At 32.6% G+C, this 20,738-nt stretch overlaps 1 protein-coding gene across 1 annotated transcript; it reads left to right on the top strand.

Moving 5' to 3' along the window:
* The first annotated feature begins 1,472 nt into the window (after positions 1-1,472).
* On the top strand, positions 1,473-4,691 carry LOC140867497 (glutamine synthetase cytosolic isozyme-like). The gene is made up of 12 exons (XM_073272567.1): positions 1,473-1,628; positions 2,157-2,193; positions 2,288-2,391; positions 2,627-2,675; positions 2,768-2,874; positions 3,145-3,232; positions 3,371-3,499; positions 3,613-3,687; positions 3,784-3,837; positions 3,926-3,963; positions 4,076-4,235; positions 4,369-4,691. Exons 1-12 carry the CDS (start codon positions 1,555-1,557, stop codon positions 4,519-4,521), a joined length of 1,068 nt encoding a protein of 355 aa, XP_073128668.1. The 5' UTR covers positions 1,473-1,554; the 3' UTR covers positions 4,522-4,691.
* The last annotated feature ends 16,047 nt before the right edge of the window (positions 4,692-20,738 follow it).

Here is a 20,738-nt window from a genome sequence, read left to right on the forward strand (position 1 = left end):
ACAAGTATAACGCTTGGATAAATTCTTAATAAATAAATTAGAATAGGTCTTTTATGTTAGACATCAATCTCTGTCATGAAAAATAATATTTTTTTATTAATCGAACATGTTGGATATTTTTTTTTCACAAAATTGATCTGTGAGACTATCATATAAGTTTTTGTGGATAAATTATATTATTAACCATCATAACTTCTTTTCTTTTTTTTCTTTCTTTTTTTTTTTCCAAATGAGATTTTTTTTATGATTTCAGCTTTCAGATTGAAAATCCATCGTCGTCAAGAAATTATAACTTTTGATTTTACCATCAAAATATCTTTTTCAAATGTTAATTTATGGCCTCAAATTGTAATAAACATTTTAAAAAATTGCATTCCCTTGGCTTGCGGCGTATCAATATATATATGTGGGACTTGGATTGGATGAATAATACGAATATTTGTATGGTTGGCAATAGAGGACTTATTCCTTGTTGATTCCTAGTTGGATTTATATGAATGAGTAAAATCTCATAAAAGATTCTGTGGAATTTACCTTATTATACAGAATCATTAAATATACACTATATTTAAATGAAACTTATGTATGGTATACATTGTTTTCTTTTTTGTTTTTTTTTTAGCTCGGAGAGTGGAAACCTGATAATTAAATATCTAAAAGAGATCTCGTGTTAAATTTAAGATTTTGGTATAAAAAACCTATACAAGATCATATGAAATATACATGATTTTTGTATTCAAATATATATTAATTAATGACGGAATCATACCAAATGTAAGCGTGGATTTTACTCTCAACCAACATGCAATATTCCATTATTTGATTATTGAATCCAATTCCTTGCCATAAAATACACTATCAAAGAATAAATTAAATAAATAAATTGAAGACTATTTGAAATCAAAGAATTTATCAAATTTAGTGGGAGTTTTCCCCCCTCTCAAATTGCCTTTTTCTCATTCCTTTTGCCATTTGGAGATAAAGAGTGGCTTAACCTAACTACCTAAGAGATTTTTAAAAAAAAAAAAAAATGTTATTAGAACCATGAAAAGAATGAACTGTGTTTCAACTCATTTATTCATTTCGTGCAGTTATTTGGGATCATTTTTGCATGAAAATGGTGAATAGTGGGTATCTTGAAATTTATTTCTCGAGTCCCAACTTAATAAAAACACATATTCGACCTATATGGCTTGTCTAAAGTGGTTCATCCAACTGATATAGTTTGCAGACGCTGTGTTAAGTCTGAGGATTTTTATTTCTTCGACACTAAAAACAAACATATAGTTTTTTGGATTACAAAATTATCTTAGATATAATTAAAATTAAAGTGTACTTAAGATAATTTTATAATTTCAAAAGTAATATATAATCACATGTGTAAGATTGACAGTCTAAAGTAACTCCAGTAAAAATATGTGAATGGATTCATATTTTTCCACGCCTTACAAATGGCTATAAAATGCTCATTCGTTCACATTTTAACGATACGAACCAACCCTTCATCACCTATTGGCCAATTCAAAGGGTGCTATTCCGTTTAGCAAAAGGAAAATGTCTCTGCTCAACGATCTTATAAACTTGGACCTCTCCGAAATCACGAAAAAAACCATCTACGAGTATATATGGTCAGTTCTTTCAAGTTTTCCTTTCTATTTCTCGATGTTTTGATGCTCAAGATTTGATTTTTACCAGCTTTGGGTTAGTGGGCTACGTTGCTTTCTTTTGTTTTCCCATGGGAAAATATGTCTATCGTTGGTTGTTTTATGTTCTTGCATGATGAGGTTGCCAAAAAGGTTGGAGCTTTGGTTTCTGGATAAAATGTTTTATGCCGCATGTTTTTACCATGTAGACTGTAACCTTATAATTTGTGAACCTTATTGGGTACCTGTTGATTTGATGGCCTTGTTGTGTAACTTTGTCAAAGTGGTTATCTGTTACTTCGTTTTCGACGACTTTTGAATGCCATAGATATATAGTTGATAGGATTACTTGGTGTATTTCCTAAGTAGATTGTAGAACTTATATTTTGGGGGTAAAAATTAATGAAATTTGAATTTTTCTTGTTTTTTGGGGAGTGAGGGATTGATCCCGCACCTCCTTGATTCACCGAGAAGTTTACGCTTTCTCATATGTATGTTTTGATCATTTATCAGGATTGATGGATTTGGGAAACTCAGAAGCAAGGCCAGGGTAAGTTTTTTCCTTACCACATATTAGTAAGTCAGAAAAAATCAAGTTCTCTGTGAAGTTAGTTTGATTGTTCATTTCTTGTGCTATGGATCAGACTCTGCCTGGTCCGGTTGCTGATGCTTCGAAGCTCCCGAAATGGAATTTCGACGGTTCAAGCACTGGTCAAGCGCCTGGCAAAGACAGTGAAGTTGTGATTTAGTAATGCTTCATTCAACTTAAGTCCTCCTCCACTATGATCAACCATTTTCTTGTTATATTCATGTATTGAAAAGTGGTACTAGGGATATAAGTTATGGGAGAATTATCATATATATACAATAAAATGAGAAATTTTGGGTTGTTAGAACTTGTATAGTTGTATTTTAATGGAAGATTTTGAACATTTTTTTCCAAATGAAGTGGAAACATGTTCTTGTTCTGCTTTTTTATGCAGCCCTCAAGCGATTTTCCCCGATCCTTTCAGGAGAGGAAGCCACTTGCTTGTAAGTCCTAACACGACAGCATGTAATTCTATTTATCCTTGCCAGTAAAACTGTAAAAGTTTGCTGAATATTTTTTTGTTCATTTTCCACAGGTCATGTGTGATACTTACACTCCATCTGGAGAACCTATTCCCACAAACAAGAGGCATCGAGCTGCTCAAATATTTAGCGATCCTAAGGTTGCTGCTGAGGTTCCCTGGTATGTTCTGATTCCTGTTTCTTTCACTTTTTTCAAGATTTTGTTTCTACAATGTTATCGAAACACTCTGATATCGAACAATAAAGCCTATCAAGTATTTACATAGCAACATAGATAATAAATCATATCTTATATACTTACTCTGAATCCTACTAGGACTCGTGGGCTAGTTTCTCGAAGTTATGCTTGTTGTAACAGATTCCATCTTATCTACTCATATGCCTTATTTCCAACTAACCTAAATCTTAACGTAAATTCATCAAAATGCAGGTATGGTATCGAACAAGAATACACCTTGCTGCAGAAAGACGTGGTCTGGCCTTTGGGTTGGCCCGTGGGAGGGTTCCCCGGACCACAGGTACTTGAGAGTGACATTTTTTCCCCGATTCTTTATCATGTTGTAGCGTTTTCACTCTAGTCGTGATCTAGTTGTTTCTATTTACCGGACTCACAACTGAATTTTCGGCCATATCATTGTCTTCCCTTGTTGTTTTAGGGACCATACTATTGTGGGATTGGTGCTGATAAAGCATTTGGCCGTGATGTTGTAGATGCTCATTACAAAGCATGTCTCTATGCTGGCATTAACATTTCTGGAATAAATGGAGAAGTTATGCCAGGCCAGGTAAAAAAAAAAAACATCACAGTATCCAATAGTACATATCAAATATAATATTTTGGTGTTTCAATGTTGTTTGCGCCGTCAAATGTGCTCATACTTGTGCATCCATCGCTCAGTGGGAATTCCAAGTCGGTCCGTCGGTTGGTATCTCAGCAGGCGACGAAATATGGGTTGCTCGTTACATTCTTGAGGTATGCACTCTGCCCAAAGCATGGCTTTCTTGGATTCATTCTACATTTGGTCAGCTTCTATTGCACCATTTTCACACATTCTTGAAATCTTGACAGAGGATTACTGAGTTAGCTGGAGTCGTCCTCTCGCTGGATCCCAAACCCATTCAGGTTAGCACTTTTGTGATTTACCATATACATTGTATCAATCAAATCTGTGGTGATTTTCGCGGTAGCAATATTATCTTTTATGTGACAGGGTGACTGGAATGGTGCAGGGGCTCATACAAATTACAGGTTCAGTTCTATCATTCGTTATGTTCTTTTATCTCAACTTCTGTAACCCTGTTATCCTAGTTAATATTCCCTTCATACTCCTCCCTAAGCAAAACGTATGAAAATTATTCAGTACAAAGACTATGAGAGAGGATGGAGGCTATGAAGTCATCAAGGACGCGATTCGCAAGCTCGGTTTAAGGCACAAGGAACACATTGCTGCATATGGAGAAGGCAACGAACGTCGTCTTACAGGAAAGCACGAGACCGCCAGCATAGACAAATTCTCATGGGTACATCATATAGTTCATTTATAATTTATACCTTCTCAAGCTCAAAACTTGTTAACATGCTAAAAACTATGTTTTCTTTCTATACTTTGTCCTTGCTTGTTTGAGTTTCTTGAGGTTTCTTGCGTGTCTGCAGGGCGTGGCGAACCGTGGAGCATCAGTCAGGGTCGGAAGGGAGACCGAAAAGGAGGGAAAAGGTTACTTCGAGGATCGCAGGCCTGCCTCCAATATGGATCCATACGTTGTCACTTCTATGGTCGCGGAAACGACCATCCTATGGCAACCATAAGATGCTAGCTGAACCTTTGTCCAAAACCATTGGGTTTTCAGATGAAACAAACACCTTACTAGAACTATTCATATCTGTTTCCTCGGTTGTGTATTTGATTGTTTCCTGCTGCACTGTCCTTATTCTACTAATCCAGTAGCACAATCAATACTTGTGTGTGTTGCAAATTATCTGATCAGAATTGAATTGTTGTTGTTTATGGCATTAGTCTAATCAATAAATCAAAAAACTAGATTCTTTTCTTATAGAATTTCAAATGTTTAGCAAACAATGTTGAAAAACGACAAAAATAAGAACGAAATTAAACTGTCCTTGAAGCACGGAGAAAGATAACGAGGTACAATTTAATGTGAAAGACAAGATATTGATTGCTTTCTACCGGCTCATATGTTTGATCTAACTTATGCATCATTTTGTTATCTACATGGTTTCTGATTTATTATCTTCGTATATTTTATTATCTTACGTAACGATGAGTCCAATGAGATATTAAAGTATCGTCGAGTATTTCTATGTTCAATCTGATCCTAATCCGAGCTTAGAAATTTTCTTCCACTTGGGAGCAGTGGGCAATACAAGAAGATAGCATGCAATAATGTGATGCCAAAAGAGTTCCTATCATTTGATGTCACGACCTCCATTATCGCAACTTTGGCATATGTTTAAAGAATTGGAATCTTGATCCTTTCACAAACACATAATGTGACATGACTCATATATTTTAACTAAAATTCTACCACATAACATGCTCCAAGGTCCCATCGTGTCCTAGCTAGTGGAACGCACACGGGAAAAAAGAAATTCTTGTTCCTTTTTATTATATTCTGGGAAAACTGCTTTTTGGTGTATGTTTATTTCTTTGCGATTTTGATTTTTTATTTTGTTAAATTTTAGTTTTAGTCTTATTTCTTTCCTTTTTTTCAATTTTAGTCCTAGAGTTGCTTTGATGTGATAACACGTGGCGTTGATGACCGGCTATTTCGGTATGAATAAATTCTACTGGCAAGCGAACCAGGTCAAATTATAATAAAGTGGACAAAAGTCCGGATGTCGAACCCACAGGGACTGTAAAAGTATGATTACCAAAATATATATATTTCTACCTAATCTAGACTCATCAAAAATAGCGATTTTAGATTTTAACTAATAATTAAAAATTGCAATTAAAATTAAATTAAGTAAAAACGGAGCTAAAAATTTTGGATTTAACTCAAATTTGGTAAAAGTTCGATCAAGGACTCACGTAGATACCAGACAATTCATGTAACAAGCAGTCAATCTAAAATATCAGACTTAATCTTAATTCACGGGAATTTTCCTAATTTGTTCGAAGGACTATTTCTAGAACAATCAAACCTATTCAAATATTGATGAACTAATCTTTCGTAATTCTAATCAAACTTGAATGCATGAATAACTGTGAAAATTCAGTTTACACCCAAACCGCATAATGAAACCGAATTCTATTTCTAGTCAGTTTTACACTATGTTGACTATCAAAGTGATCGAATTCGAGACCTCATCTGTCGACTTGGAATCGATTAACAAGCAAACAAATAACTGGCCAAAAAATTTGTAAGACAAATATAAATTCGATAATAAATAAAATCAAATCAAGTCTAAAAATCTCAAATAAACAAACGAGTTTTATACATAAATTGTCTGGCCCAATCACGTAGCCTTGATCGAAAAAGAAAACTACTCAATAAATAAATTTATGATCAAACAAGGTTTTTAATCATGAAAAGTAAAAATAAAATAAAAGAAAGAATAAGAAATCTTCTCCCAAGCGTGTAGCCTATAGCCGCCTCTGAAAATCTGGAACTGGAACCCTTATTCTGATGCTAAAAAATATATTTATAGGTTCCAAATATTAAAAAGATAAAATCCTTCCCGAGCAAGAATTTTCCAAAAATAAAACTCTGGTCCCGCGGCTCGCTCGAGCGAGCATAGGGTCTCGCTCGAGCGAGCACTCTTCTGTCCCAAAAAATTAAAATCACGTCTCGCTCGCTCGAGCGAGCACCACCTCTCGCTCGAGCGAGCATTTTTCTGCCCGAAGAAAAACACAGCGCAGACTTCCTTGCGCGATTGCCCTTGCTCTTGCGCCAACCACAAGCCTCAAGCGCGATTGCGCTTCCAGCCGCTATTCCCATCCTTGTTTGCGCATCATCCAAGCGCTGAACTCAAGCCTTGATGCGCGATTGCTTTCCCTTGTGCTTGTTCGTTGTTCATCATCTTTGTTCCTTCATTGTGTAGCAGCTTCGAGCTTCTTCTTCTTCTTGCAGCAGCCCATCTTGCAGCGTTCTTCACCAAAAGCGCATCATCTTCCTTCGCTGCTCATAGTCCTCTTTCGCACTTGCTCGAGAATCCGAGTTTTGTGTATTTTTCCTACAAAAATACCGAGGAGAGTGAAATACACACGCAAGCATAAATAATAAATAAAATACACAAAGACACAAAGAATGAATGCAAATTAATCATAAAATCATCACAAAAATATGCATACAAAATGCACTATCAGTTGACATGACACACGTCAGTACTTTCCATGAAAAATGACTGAAATAGCCAAGTATTGAAATATATAAAACTAAAACTTAAATTCGATAATATAGAGAACTAAAATTAAAAAAAAATAGATAGATAAGACCTTTAAATGCAGTTCTCCCTTGTGTTTTCTTGTTTGGTTTACAGGTTTTGTAATTTGATGCATATGAGGTTATGTTAGTTGTTTTTTCACTAGTATAATTTGTTCGAATTTTAGTAGGAAAATACATCTGACACGATTGAAAGTTTAAAATTAATCCATTCGAATGGAAAATAATATTTTTGTCCATATTAATTTGCTCACTTACAATTTTGGTAAGTTCATGTTACATAAAATGAGCTTCACCCCTGAATATTTCAATTTTTACGATATAGTCATTTTGTATTTTAAAAGTGCTATGTGTCACTCTTCACATGACTGTAACATCGACTTCAAGTCCACGTCATGTCCGAAAAACAACCAAAATTACAGAAAAAACAAAGAAATGATATTGCTGTTGAAAAATATATTATTATTATTATGTTGAATATTGAATATTGAATGTTGAATATTGAATATTGAGTTGTAAAATGTGGAAAATTAGTGTGTGATGATGTAGATGATGATGTTTTAATTTTTGGACTAATCTCAAATGTGGATCTATAAATATGTCTTCATTTGTGATGAAAAATACAATTGAGTTGAGAGAAAAATATTATAAAGTGTAGAGTTTGATATATTTTGAGTTTTGGAGTTTTTACTTTTTACCATAAATTTTTGCTTTTTCACAACACGTTATCAGCATGATCACTCGAAGGTTCTCTATAATTTCCGACGCTCCAAAATACAAGAAGAAGTCAAAAAATATTCAAAAAGTAAGAATTTTTATTTTACTGTTTATATATTTTTATTGTGTATATATTAATATATAATATCATGTTATTATCAGAAATGAAAAAAAAAATTAGTTTTTTAAAAAACTTGTTATAAATCCTGGGAGGATGTTAAGACGACATCCCACACTCTCAGTAAGGGATACGACAAGTATAAAAGCCTCTAAGGTTTTTAAACAATAACGTGATATGATATATATTTATTATGTATATATACTAACTATATCAATATATAATTTTATGTTATTATATAAGAGGTTGTCTAGGACACTGACCTTATAATAACGTGATATGATATATATTTTATTGCGTATATTTAATTATGATTATCATTATATGCATCACATGATTATCACGAATTTTTATTCAACACATACTCGATTTTTTCTTACCCCAACAGTAACAAACGGCTAGTTTTTGCCCTATAAATATGTTCACTCAAACTCATTTTCAATCACACCAAATTCACTCTTTCTCTCATAATAATTTCTCCTCGATTTTTCGAAGATGAAGATGATGACATTTCTAAGGCTATTTTTCATAACAATTATGATCATCATGCTCACGATTTTTGTACTCACCAACGATTTTCCACCACATAATTTTTCTCTATTTGTACACGCACTTGTAATCTTCGTTCTTTCATTATTTTGTAATGTCATGTTAATGGAAATTAACTAATAAAATGCATTGTTATTTTTCTAGTACCACCATGTCAAATTTGACAAAGATTGAATTCGTTGCGCTCGATATCACTGGAAAGAATTATATGACATGGACTCTCAATGTAGAGATGCATCTTGAGTCATTGGGTCTAAGTGATACCATCAAAGAAATTAATATATCAACCTCACAAGATAAAGCAAAGGCAATGATTTTCTTACGCCGGCATCTTGATAAAGGGTTGAAATGTGAGTATCTCACAGAAAAAGACTCAATGATTTTATGGAAATGGTTGAAAGAAAGATTTGAGCATATAAGGGAAGTGATACTTCCGACCGCCAGTGATGAATAGAATACGTTGAGATTCCAAGACTTTAAAAAAGTCAGTGATTATAATTCTGCGATGTATCGAATAGTCTCGAAATTAAAATTCTGTGGACTTGAAGTCACAGAGATGGAAATGCTTGAGAAAACATTTTCCACTTTTCACGCATCAAATATAACTCTACAGCAACAGTATAGAGTGCGTGGTTTTACGAGATATTCTGAACTTATTGCTTGTCTTCTTGTGGCGGAAAAGAACAACGAATTGTTAATAAAAAATCATCAATCCCGACCCACTGGATCAACGGCATTTCCTGAAGCAAATGTCGTAATGAAAAATGAAAACCAAAATCAAAGGCATAGACCAGATTTTGGTCGTGGACGAGGTCGAGGAAGTGGGCGTGGGCGTAAAAATTATCGCGGTCGTGGTCGTGGCCGTGGATATGAAAATAATCGAGATAGTTATTTCAATAACTCATCTCAAAAGAACGTCACGAACCACCCACCAAAAAGGCAGCATGAAAATACGAGTGAAAATGAAAATCACTCAAAAAGATCTGAGAGTGTTTGTTATAGATGTGGCACTCCAGGACATTGGTCACATATTTGTCGAATCCCTGAGCACCTATGTAAGCTCTATAAAGAATCGACAAAGGAGAAAGGAAAAGAGACCAATTTTGTTGAAGATAGTGACCATTTAATTGGTTCAACTAGTTTCAATGCTGCAGATTTTTTGAATGATTTCGAAGACATTGATTAAAAGATTAGTGGGACTAGATTGTAACAAATTTGTATTTTTCATGCATTCTTGTATTATAAAGCATGTTATATTTTCCATTTGTATTGTACTTAATTTTTCTTTATTGCATTTTTGTGAAGTTTGATATGGAAAATGCTATGAGCAAACATGGAAATAATATCATGGAAATTTGCATAACGGATAGTGGTACAACACACACTATTCTGCGAGATGAAAGATATTTCTTGAAAATAAAACCAACAAAAACAATGGTGAATACCATATCAGGTCCTGTAGACTTGATTGAAGGTTGTAATAAAGCACAATTTTTGTTACCAAATGGTACAAAATTTCTTATAAATGATGCTTTATATTCACCACAATTAAAAAGAAATTTGTTGAGTTTTAATGACATATATTCTCATGGATATGATACTGAGACGATAACTGATGAAAATCAAAAATATATGTGTCTTACCACATATAAATCAGGAAAGAAATATGTGGTTGAAAAATTATCAATGCTTTCTACTGGATTGCATTATACACATATAAGTCCAATCGAATCAAATATGGTGGTTAATAGTTCTTCAATATTAACAAATTGGCATGATCGATTGGAACATCCTGGTTCAATAATGATGCGAAGAATTATTGAAAATACGCATGGTCATCCATTGAAAGACCAGAAGATCTTTCAGAATAATAAGTTTCAATGTAAAGCATGTTCTCTTGGAAAACTTATTATAAGACCATCGCCAGCTAAAATCCAAACAGAATCACCCATATTTCTTGAACGCATTCAGGGTGATATTTGTGGGCCAATTCATCCACCATGTGGATCATTTCTATATTATATGGTATTGATCGATGCCTCTAGCAGATGGTCACATGTATGCTTATTGTCAACTCGGAATGTGGCATTTGCAAGATTAATGGCTCAAATAATAAAATTGCGGAATCAATTTCCCGATTATACAATCAAGAAAATAAGACTTGATAATGCTGGAGAATTTACTTCCCAAACTTTCAATGACTATTGTATGTCAATGGGAATTACTGTTGAGCATCCTGTTGCTCATGTTCATACACAAAATGGATTAGCTGAATCATTGATTAAACGTCTACAACTGATTGCTAGACCAATAATTATGAGAACAAAACTCCCTATTTCTATATGGAGACATGCAATTTTACATGCTGCGGCATTAATTCGCATCAGACCAAATGCATATCATAAATTCTCCCCATTGCAGCTTGCATTTGGTAAAGAACCAAATATTTCTCATCTGAGAATTTTTGGATGTATGGTGTATGTGCCTATTGCACCACCTCAACGATAAAAAATGGGTCCTAAAAAAATTGGTATTTATATCGGTTATGATAGTCCATCAATCATTCGATATCTTGAGCCTCAGACAGGCGATGTGTTTACAGCACGCTTTGCTAATTGTCATTTTAATGAAGAAATCTTCCCAATGTTAGGGAGAGAAAAGAAACACATCGAAAAAGAAATCACATGGTATGTACCATCATTGTTATATTTGGATCCAAGGACCAAATAATGTGAGAAAGATGTACAACAAATTGTGCACTTGCAAAGAATTGCAAATCAAATGCCAGGTGCATTTGCAGATACAAAAGGGGTAACAAAATCATATATACATGTTGTAAATGCCCCTGCTCGAATTGAAATTCCAAAGAAACAAATTGAAGACACTCATGATGTCATAAAACGCTTGAAGCGTGGAAGGCCAGTCGGTTCCAAGGATAAAAATCCTCAGAAAAGAAAAGGCATAGAGAAGCACGATGATCATAAAATAGAAAATGGTGTTCCAGAAGAAACACCTGATGATGAAAATGTTCTGTTAGAACCACAAACTGACGAGAATCGTGAAATCTCTATTAATTATATTAATACTGGAAAAATATGGAACCGAAAAGACATAGAAGATATTGATGAGATATTTTCTTATAATGTGGCTTGTGACATCATAAATGAAAATGAGGATCATGAACCAAAATCTTTTGGCGAATGTAAAACTCATCATGATTGGGCCAAATGGAAATATGTCATCCAAGTTGAATTGGATTCGCTGAATAAACGTAATGTTTTTGGACCTATAGTCCTTACACCTGAAGGTGTAAAACCTATTGGATACAAATGAGTTTTTATTCGAAAGCGAAATGAGAAAAATGAAATAGTCAGATATAAAGCTAGACTTGTTGCACAAGGTTTTTTTCAAAGGCCTGGAATTGATTATGAAGAAACGTATTCTCCTGTTATGGATGCAATTACGTTTCGATATTTAATTAGTTTGGCAATGTCTAAAAATTTGAAAATGTGTCTTATGGATGTTGTTACAGCTTACTTATACGGATCACTTGATAGTGATATATACATGAAAATCCCTGAAGGATTTAAGATGTCTGAAGCACAAAGTTCAAAACCCAGAGAATTTTATTCTGTAAAATTGCAAAGATCATTATATGGGTTAAAGCAATCCGGCCGAATGTGGTATAATCAGCTAAGTGAGCACTTGATGAAAAAGGAATATGTAAATGATCCAATATGTCCTTGTGTTTTCATCAAGAAAACAACATTCGGATGTGTAATTATTGTTGTATATGTTGATGATTTAAACATCATTGGAACGAATAAAGAAATTCAAGAAGTTATGATGTACTTGAAGGAAGAATTTGAAATGAAGGATCTTGGAAAAACCAAGTATTGTCTGGGTTTGCAAATCGAACAAAAAGAATGTGGAATTTTTGTTCACCAGGCAAATTATACAGAAAAGATCCTTAAACGTTTAAATATGGATAAATCAAATCCATTAAGTACTCCAATGGTTGTAAGATCATTAAACATAGAAAATAATTCATTTTGTCCATGTGAAGATGATGAAGTTATTCTTGGTCCAAAAGTACCATATCTAAGTGTCATTGGTGCTCTTATGTATCTTTCAAATTGCACTAGACCTGATATATCGTTTGCTGTAAATTTATTGGAAAGATTTAGTTCATATCCAACAAAGAGGCACTGGAACGGAATTAAACATATATTCTGTTATCTACGAGGAACAACAGATTTGGGACTTTTGTACTCAAAAGACACCAATCAAAGTATCATTAGTTATGCTGATGCTGGATATTTATCTGATCCACATAAGGCACGTTCCCAAACCGGATATGTATTTACTCGTGGAAGCACCGCAATTTCTTGGCGTTCACAGAAACAAACACTCGTAACAACTTCATCAAATCACGCCGAGATTATTGCATTACATGAAGCAAGTCGTGAATGTGTATGGTTAAAGTCAATGACCAAACATATTCAAATATCGTGTGGATTGACAGTAGACAAGAAGCATGTGACACTATATGAAGATAATGTTGCATGTATTGCTCAAATGAAAGAAGGATACATCAAAAGTGACAGAACCAAACATATCCCCCCAAAATTCTTTGCCTACACTCAAGAGCTTGAGAAGAATAAAGATATTGATATCTGTTACATTCAATCAAGTGAGAACTCATCAGATCTCTTCACAAAGGCACTTCCCATGACGATATTCAGAAAGCATATATACAACATTGGGATGCGCAATCTACGGAATATGTGAAGAATCACTCATGTTAACATGAGGAGGAGTTTACGTGGCTGCACTCTTTTTTTCTTACTATGGTTTTTATCCCACTGGATTTTTTCTAGTAATGTTTTTAACGATGTAGTATAAAACACGTAATGAAGACAGTCATCATATCACGATCATCATCACAAGGGGGAGTGTTGAAAAATATATTATTATTATTATTATGTTGAATATTGAATATTGAATGTTGAATGTTGAATATTGAGTTGTAAAATGTGGAAAATTAGTGTGTGATGATGTAGATGATGATGTTTTAATTTTTGGACTAATCTCAAATGTGGATCTATAAATATGTTTTTATTTGTGATGAAAAATACAATTGAGTTAAGAGAAAAATATTATAAAGTGTAGAGTTTGATATATTTTGAGTTTTGGAGTTTTTACTTTTTATCATAAATTTTAACTTTTTCACAACAATTACAACTTATCAATTCAACGATATAAAAACATTATTTCGAAAAGTAAATAGATCCATTTGCAAACTCTAACTCTACTCCAACCATCATTCATGTCTATATCCAAGAAACACTTGCATGTGCATGCTCTAAGAAAATTGGCACATAACATTAATGACAATGGGAAACACACACTTACATATTCAGACCTCAATAAATATATATGTTTTGAAGAGCTAGTACGAAAGGAGCCTAGCTAGCTTGCCGACGAGGAGGGACCGTATTTTATATTCAAGGGGATGAATTATTTTTTTATTTAATTTATTTCCCTTTTTTAAAAAAATTACGCATTAAATTTCAAAACTTTCCCATTTCATGGGGGTGTGTATATGAATCGACATTTCTATAAGGCATCGTTTTGTTCACCATATTACTAATATATGTATAATTCATCACATCTCATTCCACGTTATTCTCATCATATTATTTATGTATATATTAATTATTTATTTTACATCAATCAAATCATTAATTATTTATCTCATATCAATCAAATCATTGAATTTAAATTATTATATTACCCCTTATAAATAATATAAATTTTATTTTATTTATTGTTAAAAGGACAAAATAGTCATTTAACATTTTTATATAAAATTTAATCAATCAAATCAAATATATTATAATCTATCAATCAAATCCAATACTATTTTAACTATCATTTCTTATTTATTTTCTATTGCATTATAATACTCATCTATATATTACTTATACCATACCTCAAACCAAACGGTGCCTAAAGTGAGATTAAGCTAGCGTAAAAGCGTTGATAAGGTGTAAAGCATATCGATTATGTGAAAAAAACGACCAAACACGTAATTGATCATATTAAGGTAGTGTTTGCAATCTCTAAAAATAAGTGATTATCGAGAGGTTGCAAACACTACCTAAATTAGTATTTGCGATTGTTTCTAAAAGCATCAATACTTAAGTACGCTTAATTCTCAACAATGAGCGAAAGCATTTAAGTTTCATTAATATTGATATTACAATAATTTAATGTTGAAACTTTCATATTGATTTTTAAAAAAAAAATTCCTCAAAAGAATTCAAATTAATATATAAGATTTTGGTTTTGCCACGTTTCACGTTTTTTAAAACTTAATGTAAAATGTCTTCACATATATACTCCTCAAAATGAAAATATTAAAAGCCTCTTTGTTTGCTTTGGCAATTTAATTTCGGTAGACCCCTTTACAAGTAGGTACGTTGGCTGGTAGGCCATTGCCTTTCCGAAATAATCAAATATATAGGCCGGGATATGATATTTTACTTGGTCAAGCCTAACCTTTTCCAATTATTGCGGTATAAAAGTACAAGAATTTGATGCCAAACGAGTGATTAGCATTCATCCCAAAATAATTAACATTCTTAATTCGTTTTAAATTAAAAAAATCTTGAAATTACGTTTTTGTTATTGTTGAAGTGGTTTATACAATGACGTTATGTGTTGAATTAAGCTTTGCTTGTGTGAGGATAGCATTGAGATGAGTGACGTTAATAACATGTTGCATTAAGTGTTGTTGATATTGTTGTAAACATGATTGGATATGTGAGCCACAGAAGAGGTCGTACGTATGTGAAAACACAAGATTTTAATGGGTCGGAGTGAACTTAATTTGGTGCAAAACAACACCAACAACAAGAAGGGATGATGTTTGGCATCTATTAACAACTCGATTATTAACACTCAAATAAGTGTTTCAGTCATTCATGTATGCTAGCTCGTTGTTTAGTATGGGACACTATGCTGACATAATAAGAATTAAAAGTTACATCCTATATCACAAGATTTGATACAATAATATCATTCACTGTCGATTCTAACATAACGATTGTATATAAATACATAATATTCATAAAAATTTATCGAAAAAGTAGAAGGAAAACTATGATAGAATTATTATAATTTTCGTCGTAATCGATCTAATCTTAAAAAACTAGTGCTTGTTGTTGTATATATCACTTCAAAACACTTGACTCGATGTGCTTGTTTTTGTTTTTTTATATATATAAGATCATTTTCCTCGTTTGAATATATTTTTGAAAATGTACCTATATTCCTTGCTCGGAGTTAAAAACAGAATCATATTTTTATAATATTTATGCAACAATTGTTTTTTTTTCTTTTTTAACAATGTTTTCCTTAAAAAAATCAATTTTAAAACTTGTGCAACTTTGTCCTTTTAATTTGCAACCATATATACATCCTTTTCTACAAGAAAATTTCTCAATAAATCCATAAAGACTAGGACAAGAAGGTCTTTTATATTTAGATAAACTCAAATTTTCTAAAATAAGTCTAATTAAAGTCAACAGTTTTTATGGAAGAATATGAAACAAAATAATAAATAATAAACAAGGGAAAAGATTCCCACAATTTAATCCATTATTTCTCACGGATATCCTATAGTTGTTGAGCTCTCGTTCTAGATACTACACATGTTTTTAAAAGACTGCACACTGGTTTTTTTAAGCTAAGTATAGGCCCCATTTTTTGACATTTTCTAATCTTCTAAAATTCTTTATTTCTAGAAATTAGAAATAAATGTTATTCTAGAAAATGAATTCTTCCCAAGATCAGCGAAAAAAATATAATGGGCGCCTGATAATTTGACATTTTTATCCCATTGTGTTCACAATATTGACATTTAATATTTTAAAGTCTCTTATTTATAATATATATTTTAAAAATAGAATCGCACACTTACTAGATGCCCCTGTTTAGTTGACATTTTTCAACTCGTGTAACAATCTTCATTTCTAGAACTATTTTCACTGATAATTTTTTTTCTTGCATAGGGTATTTAAAAGAAAAAAAAATATATTTACAGTTTATAGAATTATATGAATAAATTTATACAGATAAATTTTAAATTTATTCTTATTTAATTTAAGAAATTTTAATTTATGATGATTTAAAATTCAGGAAAATGATATACGATTTGAGTTCGAAATCAAAATCACACGTCTTTATATAAATTAGACTCTATCCATCCATGCTAACGTAATATATTTGAAAGAGCATACACTTTATAGGCCCCATAAAGTTGACATTGTCTATTTGCACAAGTGCATAACATCAATTATTTCGTAGAGAACTTTACCAGAAGAAGGGATCCATTCTTGGGGTCTGTCTAGCTCATGTGCTGCATCCAACTGTTTTTGTTTGCAAAAAAAAAAAGAAAAAAAAGACCGTTAGATCTATATTCGAGTAGTGCCCGAATGAGAAAGCATAGACAAAACCCCATTCTTGATAAACAAAAAAGTACACAAATTGCCCACAGGGACAGAGGCGAGTTGGTAAGGCCTGAGGTGACGAGAAAACAAATTCTCCAACGTTGCGGATTCGATCCTCGTGTGGAGCAGTGCCGGACCTGAGATTTTGAGGCCTGAGGCGAGCACAAAAAATGATGCCCTCAAAGTTTAATATTCATATAGAAATAATAGTATTTGTAACATGAATTCTAAAATAAAAATTTTAAAAAAATAAATCATCAAAAACAATATATTATAACAAATACTAAAAAACAAAAAAGATCCAAACAAAATATAAAATTCATGTTCCGAACCAGTATATAGTTACTTGAATATAACTAGTTTTGAAGCGAAAGTATTAATTAAATTTGCATAATCAACTTTCTCAAAAAAAAATTCTCGATAGATAACATAGCTAACACATTTAGTCTTTCTTGCGACATAGATGATCGAAGATAAGTTTTGATCAACTTCAATTTGGAAAATTTGAAGAAAAGTCTCTGGTAGCTAAGAAGAGTTCATTCCAAAAGTATTTTCCAATCCAATGAAAATTCTAAACTAGATTCCTTCCAAATAAAGTAAGTTCAGAAAAAAAAATTATCACGAGTGATAACTGATGAGTCACACAAGCAAACATACAAAAATAAGGAATTCAGTTTTCTGAAAAACCAAAATCTAAATATGCTTGAGCGGTGGAAGGAGAAAAGATTTTTCTTACCTCAATTGCTCTGTTTTCTCTCGCCTCGCTCGAATATTTGACTGTGAAATTTTGTTCAATCTGCACTATGCAGATTTCTTCTCCCTCACGGTGATGGTGAATCTTTGATTCATTTTCTTCTTAATTATCACGTTTAAATTAACTAACTAAGATAGGGCTTTTTTTTCTTTGGAAAGAAATTAAGAGAGGGCTTATCAACTATTATTTATGAGCTTATTTAAAATGGGCTCATGAACTATCATATTGATTTTTTTTAAAAAAGATTTTGGTGCCCCCAATTTTTTTAGGCCTGAGGCACTTGCCTCATTTGTTATATAACAAGTCCGGGCCTGGTGTGGAGCATATTCTCCGCTGAAATATTGTGGAATATGCTTTTAACGTTGGTCATGTTGCTCCCTCCCTGAGGTCTCTGTCGCTCGTACACATCCCTCGATTTAACCCCGCATTAGCCAACGGACCTCTTACTCATGCCTTCGGGGTCAACCTTTTTTCAGAAAAAATGCACAAATTTCCATTTGCCTTTTGCGCAATTAAATGTTTATTTATTCACCCTACGTATTTAGATTGAAGGAAATTTTCGATTAAAAAAAGTATACTTAACACATAGTGGTAAATAAATACAATATTAAAGTCTAAATATCTCATTAACCCTTGTGTTTGATCCAACGGTATCAACACATTCGAATTCATTAGATCTACATATTTAAGTATAGATCCCACGATATCAAATACTCTCCCCGTCTCATTTATTTACGATATATTTTATTTTTCACTCGTCTCAAATATTGTAATGGGCTGGGTGCGTCTCTATGCTTCTGGCCCATCTGGCCTTCTGCTCTGGGGCCCAGGCTCATACTCATGGTCTTCTCTCCACCTGGAAAGGAGAGTTTTTGCCCTTAACAGGATTCGAACTTGGACCACCAGACATATATCCAAATTCAACTCAATTCTGGTACCACTAAGCGTGGGCCCCCAGAGCAGAAGGCCAGATGGGCCAGAAGCAGAGGGACGCACCCAGCCCATTACATAAAAGGATTCAAAACTCTAAATATTCTCAAATTAAATATTCTTGGATTAAAATTAAATAATTTCTGACCTTATCGCATTTCAGTCCTTGAACTTTTCCATATTTGCAAATTGGTCCTTGCTCGGATTTAATCTTCAAATTAAATCCTTGATATGTATAATCTTGGAATTTACATCTTAAATTTCATAAATATCAATTAAATATTTTTAATATTTTAATTTAATAATTCCGGATATTCAAATCTTAAAATCCGAAAAATTCTCAAATTAAATATTTTTTACCCGAAATTGAAATATCTAATTTTCATAAATTTTCAAATTCATATTTTCTCATATTCGGAATTTAAATCTTAAATCCTGTAATTAATAACTTAATATTTTCGAGTCTTACAAATATATAGTTCAGTTTTCATATTTAATGTTATATTTCCTATTTTTTTTTATCAATTTATCTTTGTTAAATTAATATCATTAACTACTTATATAATTATTTTATTATATTAAAATATTCATTAAATAAGAATAAAATAAAAAATTACTTTCTAAAATTCACTTTTTCAAACATTTTTTTAACCTGTAAAAACATACACTTGTCCATACCAAAAAGTGGTGATTCTAGGTAATTGCATATACTTAAGATAATTAATTAACAATGGCCCCCCCTCTAGGTACTAGTTATTAGTTATTGTTAGGTATAATAAAAGCGTGTGAGCCATGTGGTGCTCCTAGTGCTAGGGGCGGTGGCTGACTTTGAATTGAACCAAGTTTATATCTAAACCCACCCGATTGAAAATTAATTGATAGGGTAATTCGCCCTTTGGGTCCCCGATCTATAGGTAAATTCCCTTTCACCCCCATAAATACTCAACATGTTAAAACACTTTTGCCCCCAAAATAAATTTAGCTAAATATAGAAATTAAAGGTGTTACTACAATAATCAGTGTTGGTTAAGCTTATGTAGTCTATTTTATTGCACATGTGCATGCATTGGTAGGAATTTGTGTTTTCATCTTTCACGGTTTTGGTATAGATTCATTTCGCGTAACGAATTCGGCATGATGATCATTTGTATTCAAAGATTCATATCATCTTGTAATTCACAAATTAGGTGAGTTGGTTTGTTGTTGCGTGTTATTTGTACATGAAATATTGATGTGTTTATCACGTTATTTAAATCATGAACAAGTACTTTTCTTTCACATCGGTCTATATTTGTAGTTAAAAAATATTATTGGCATAAAAATAATATTTTTCATAGATCAGGTTGGGTATGAGACTCGTCTCACAAAATTGATCTGTGAGACGATTTTATATGATTTGTTGTGTTAAGTAATTCGATAAAAATTCATATTGTTATATTTATATATGACATAATAAAGTTCAAAAATCAGTTCCAAACCTTTTATAATCGAATTAACATGAAAGTGTATCTTTTTTATGGTAGAATTGAAGCTCAATATTTCGAGTTATCTCAAAGTTAAAAAAAGATAAGCTACTTTGAACTTGAGTTCAGCTCAGGACTTTAACTTGAGGTCAACTCAGCTTAAAGTTTGAATCCAATTTCAGCTTGTTTTGTTTAGACTTAAAATACCGATTACCGAATTACAATTATACGTGTATTTCTCGTCGCGAACGATGGACTGAAATTCAAATTACCCTGTAGTGAAGGGGCCAAAAGGCAAATTCACAAATACAAAACAAACATGTCTATGGGCAAGGACCAGTACGCCTCGTATCCAACACGGGCTGGTTTCCAATGGCAGACACGTCCACGCAAGAAAGTAACAATAAAATATTCAAATAAACAAACGTATATTTCCCCTAATTGGGTATCGTAGTTGTATTTCAAGAATATTATATATTCACACGCATTAACCAGGAAAAATACAGCAAATCATGGAGTTTTCGGGGCCCATCCATTGATGTTTCCCCCTATAAAATCGAGTGGACAGGCTGA

This window comes from Henckelia pumila, chromosome 4, assembly GCF_033568475.1.
Source record: "Henckelia pumila isolate YLH828 chromosome 4, ASM3356847v2, whole genome shotgun sequence".
Taxonomy (NCBI): Eukaryota; Viridiplantae; Streptophyta; class Magnoliopsida; order Lamiales; family Gesneriaceae; genus Henckelia; species Henckelia pumila.

What these genes read in the sequence shown, in the direction of transcription:
- LOC140867497 (XM_073272567.1), top strand. Translation starts at nt 1,555, where the DNA reads ATGTCTCTGCTCAACGATCTTATAAACTTGGACCTCTCCGAAATCACG. An exon ending in GGGGCTCATACAAATTACAG is followed by an intron (nt 3,964 to 4,075) that starts GTTCAGTTCTAT and finishes AAAATTATTCAG; the next exon opens with TACAAAGACTATGAGAGAGG. An exon ending in GCATAGACAAATTCTCATGG is followed by an intron (nt 4,236 to 4,368) that starts GTACATCATATA and finishes GCGTGTCTGCAG; the next exon opens with GGCGTGGCGAACCGTGGAGC.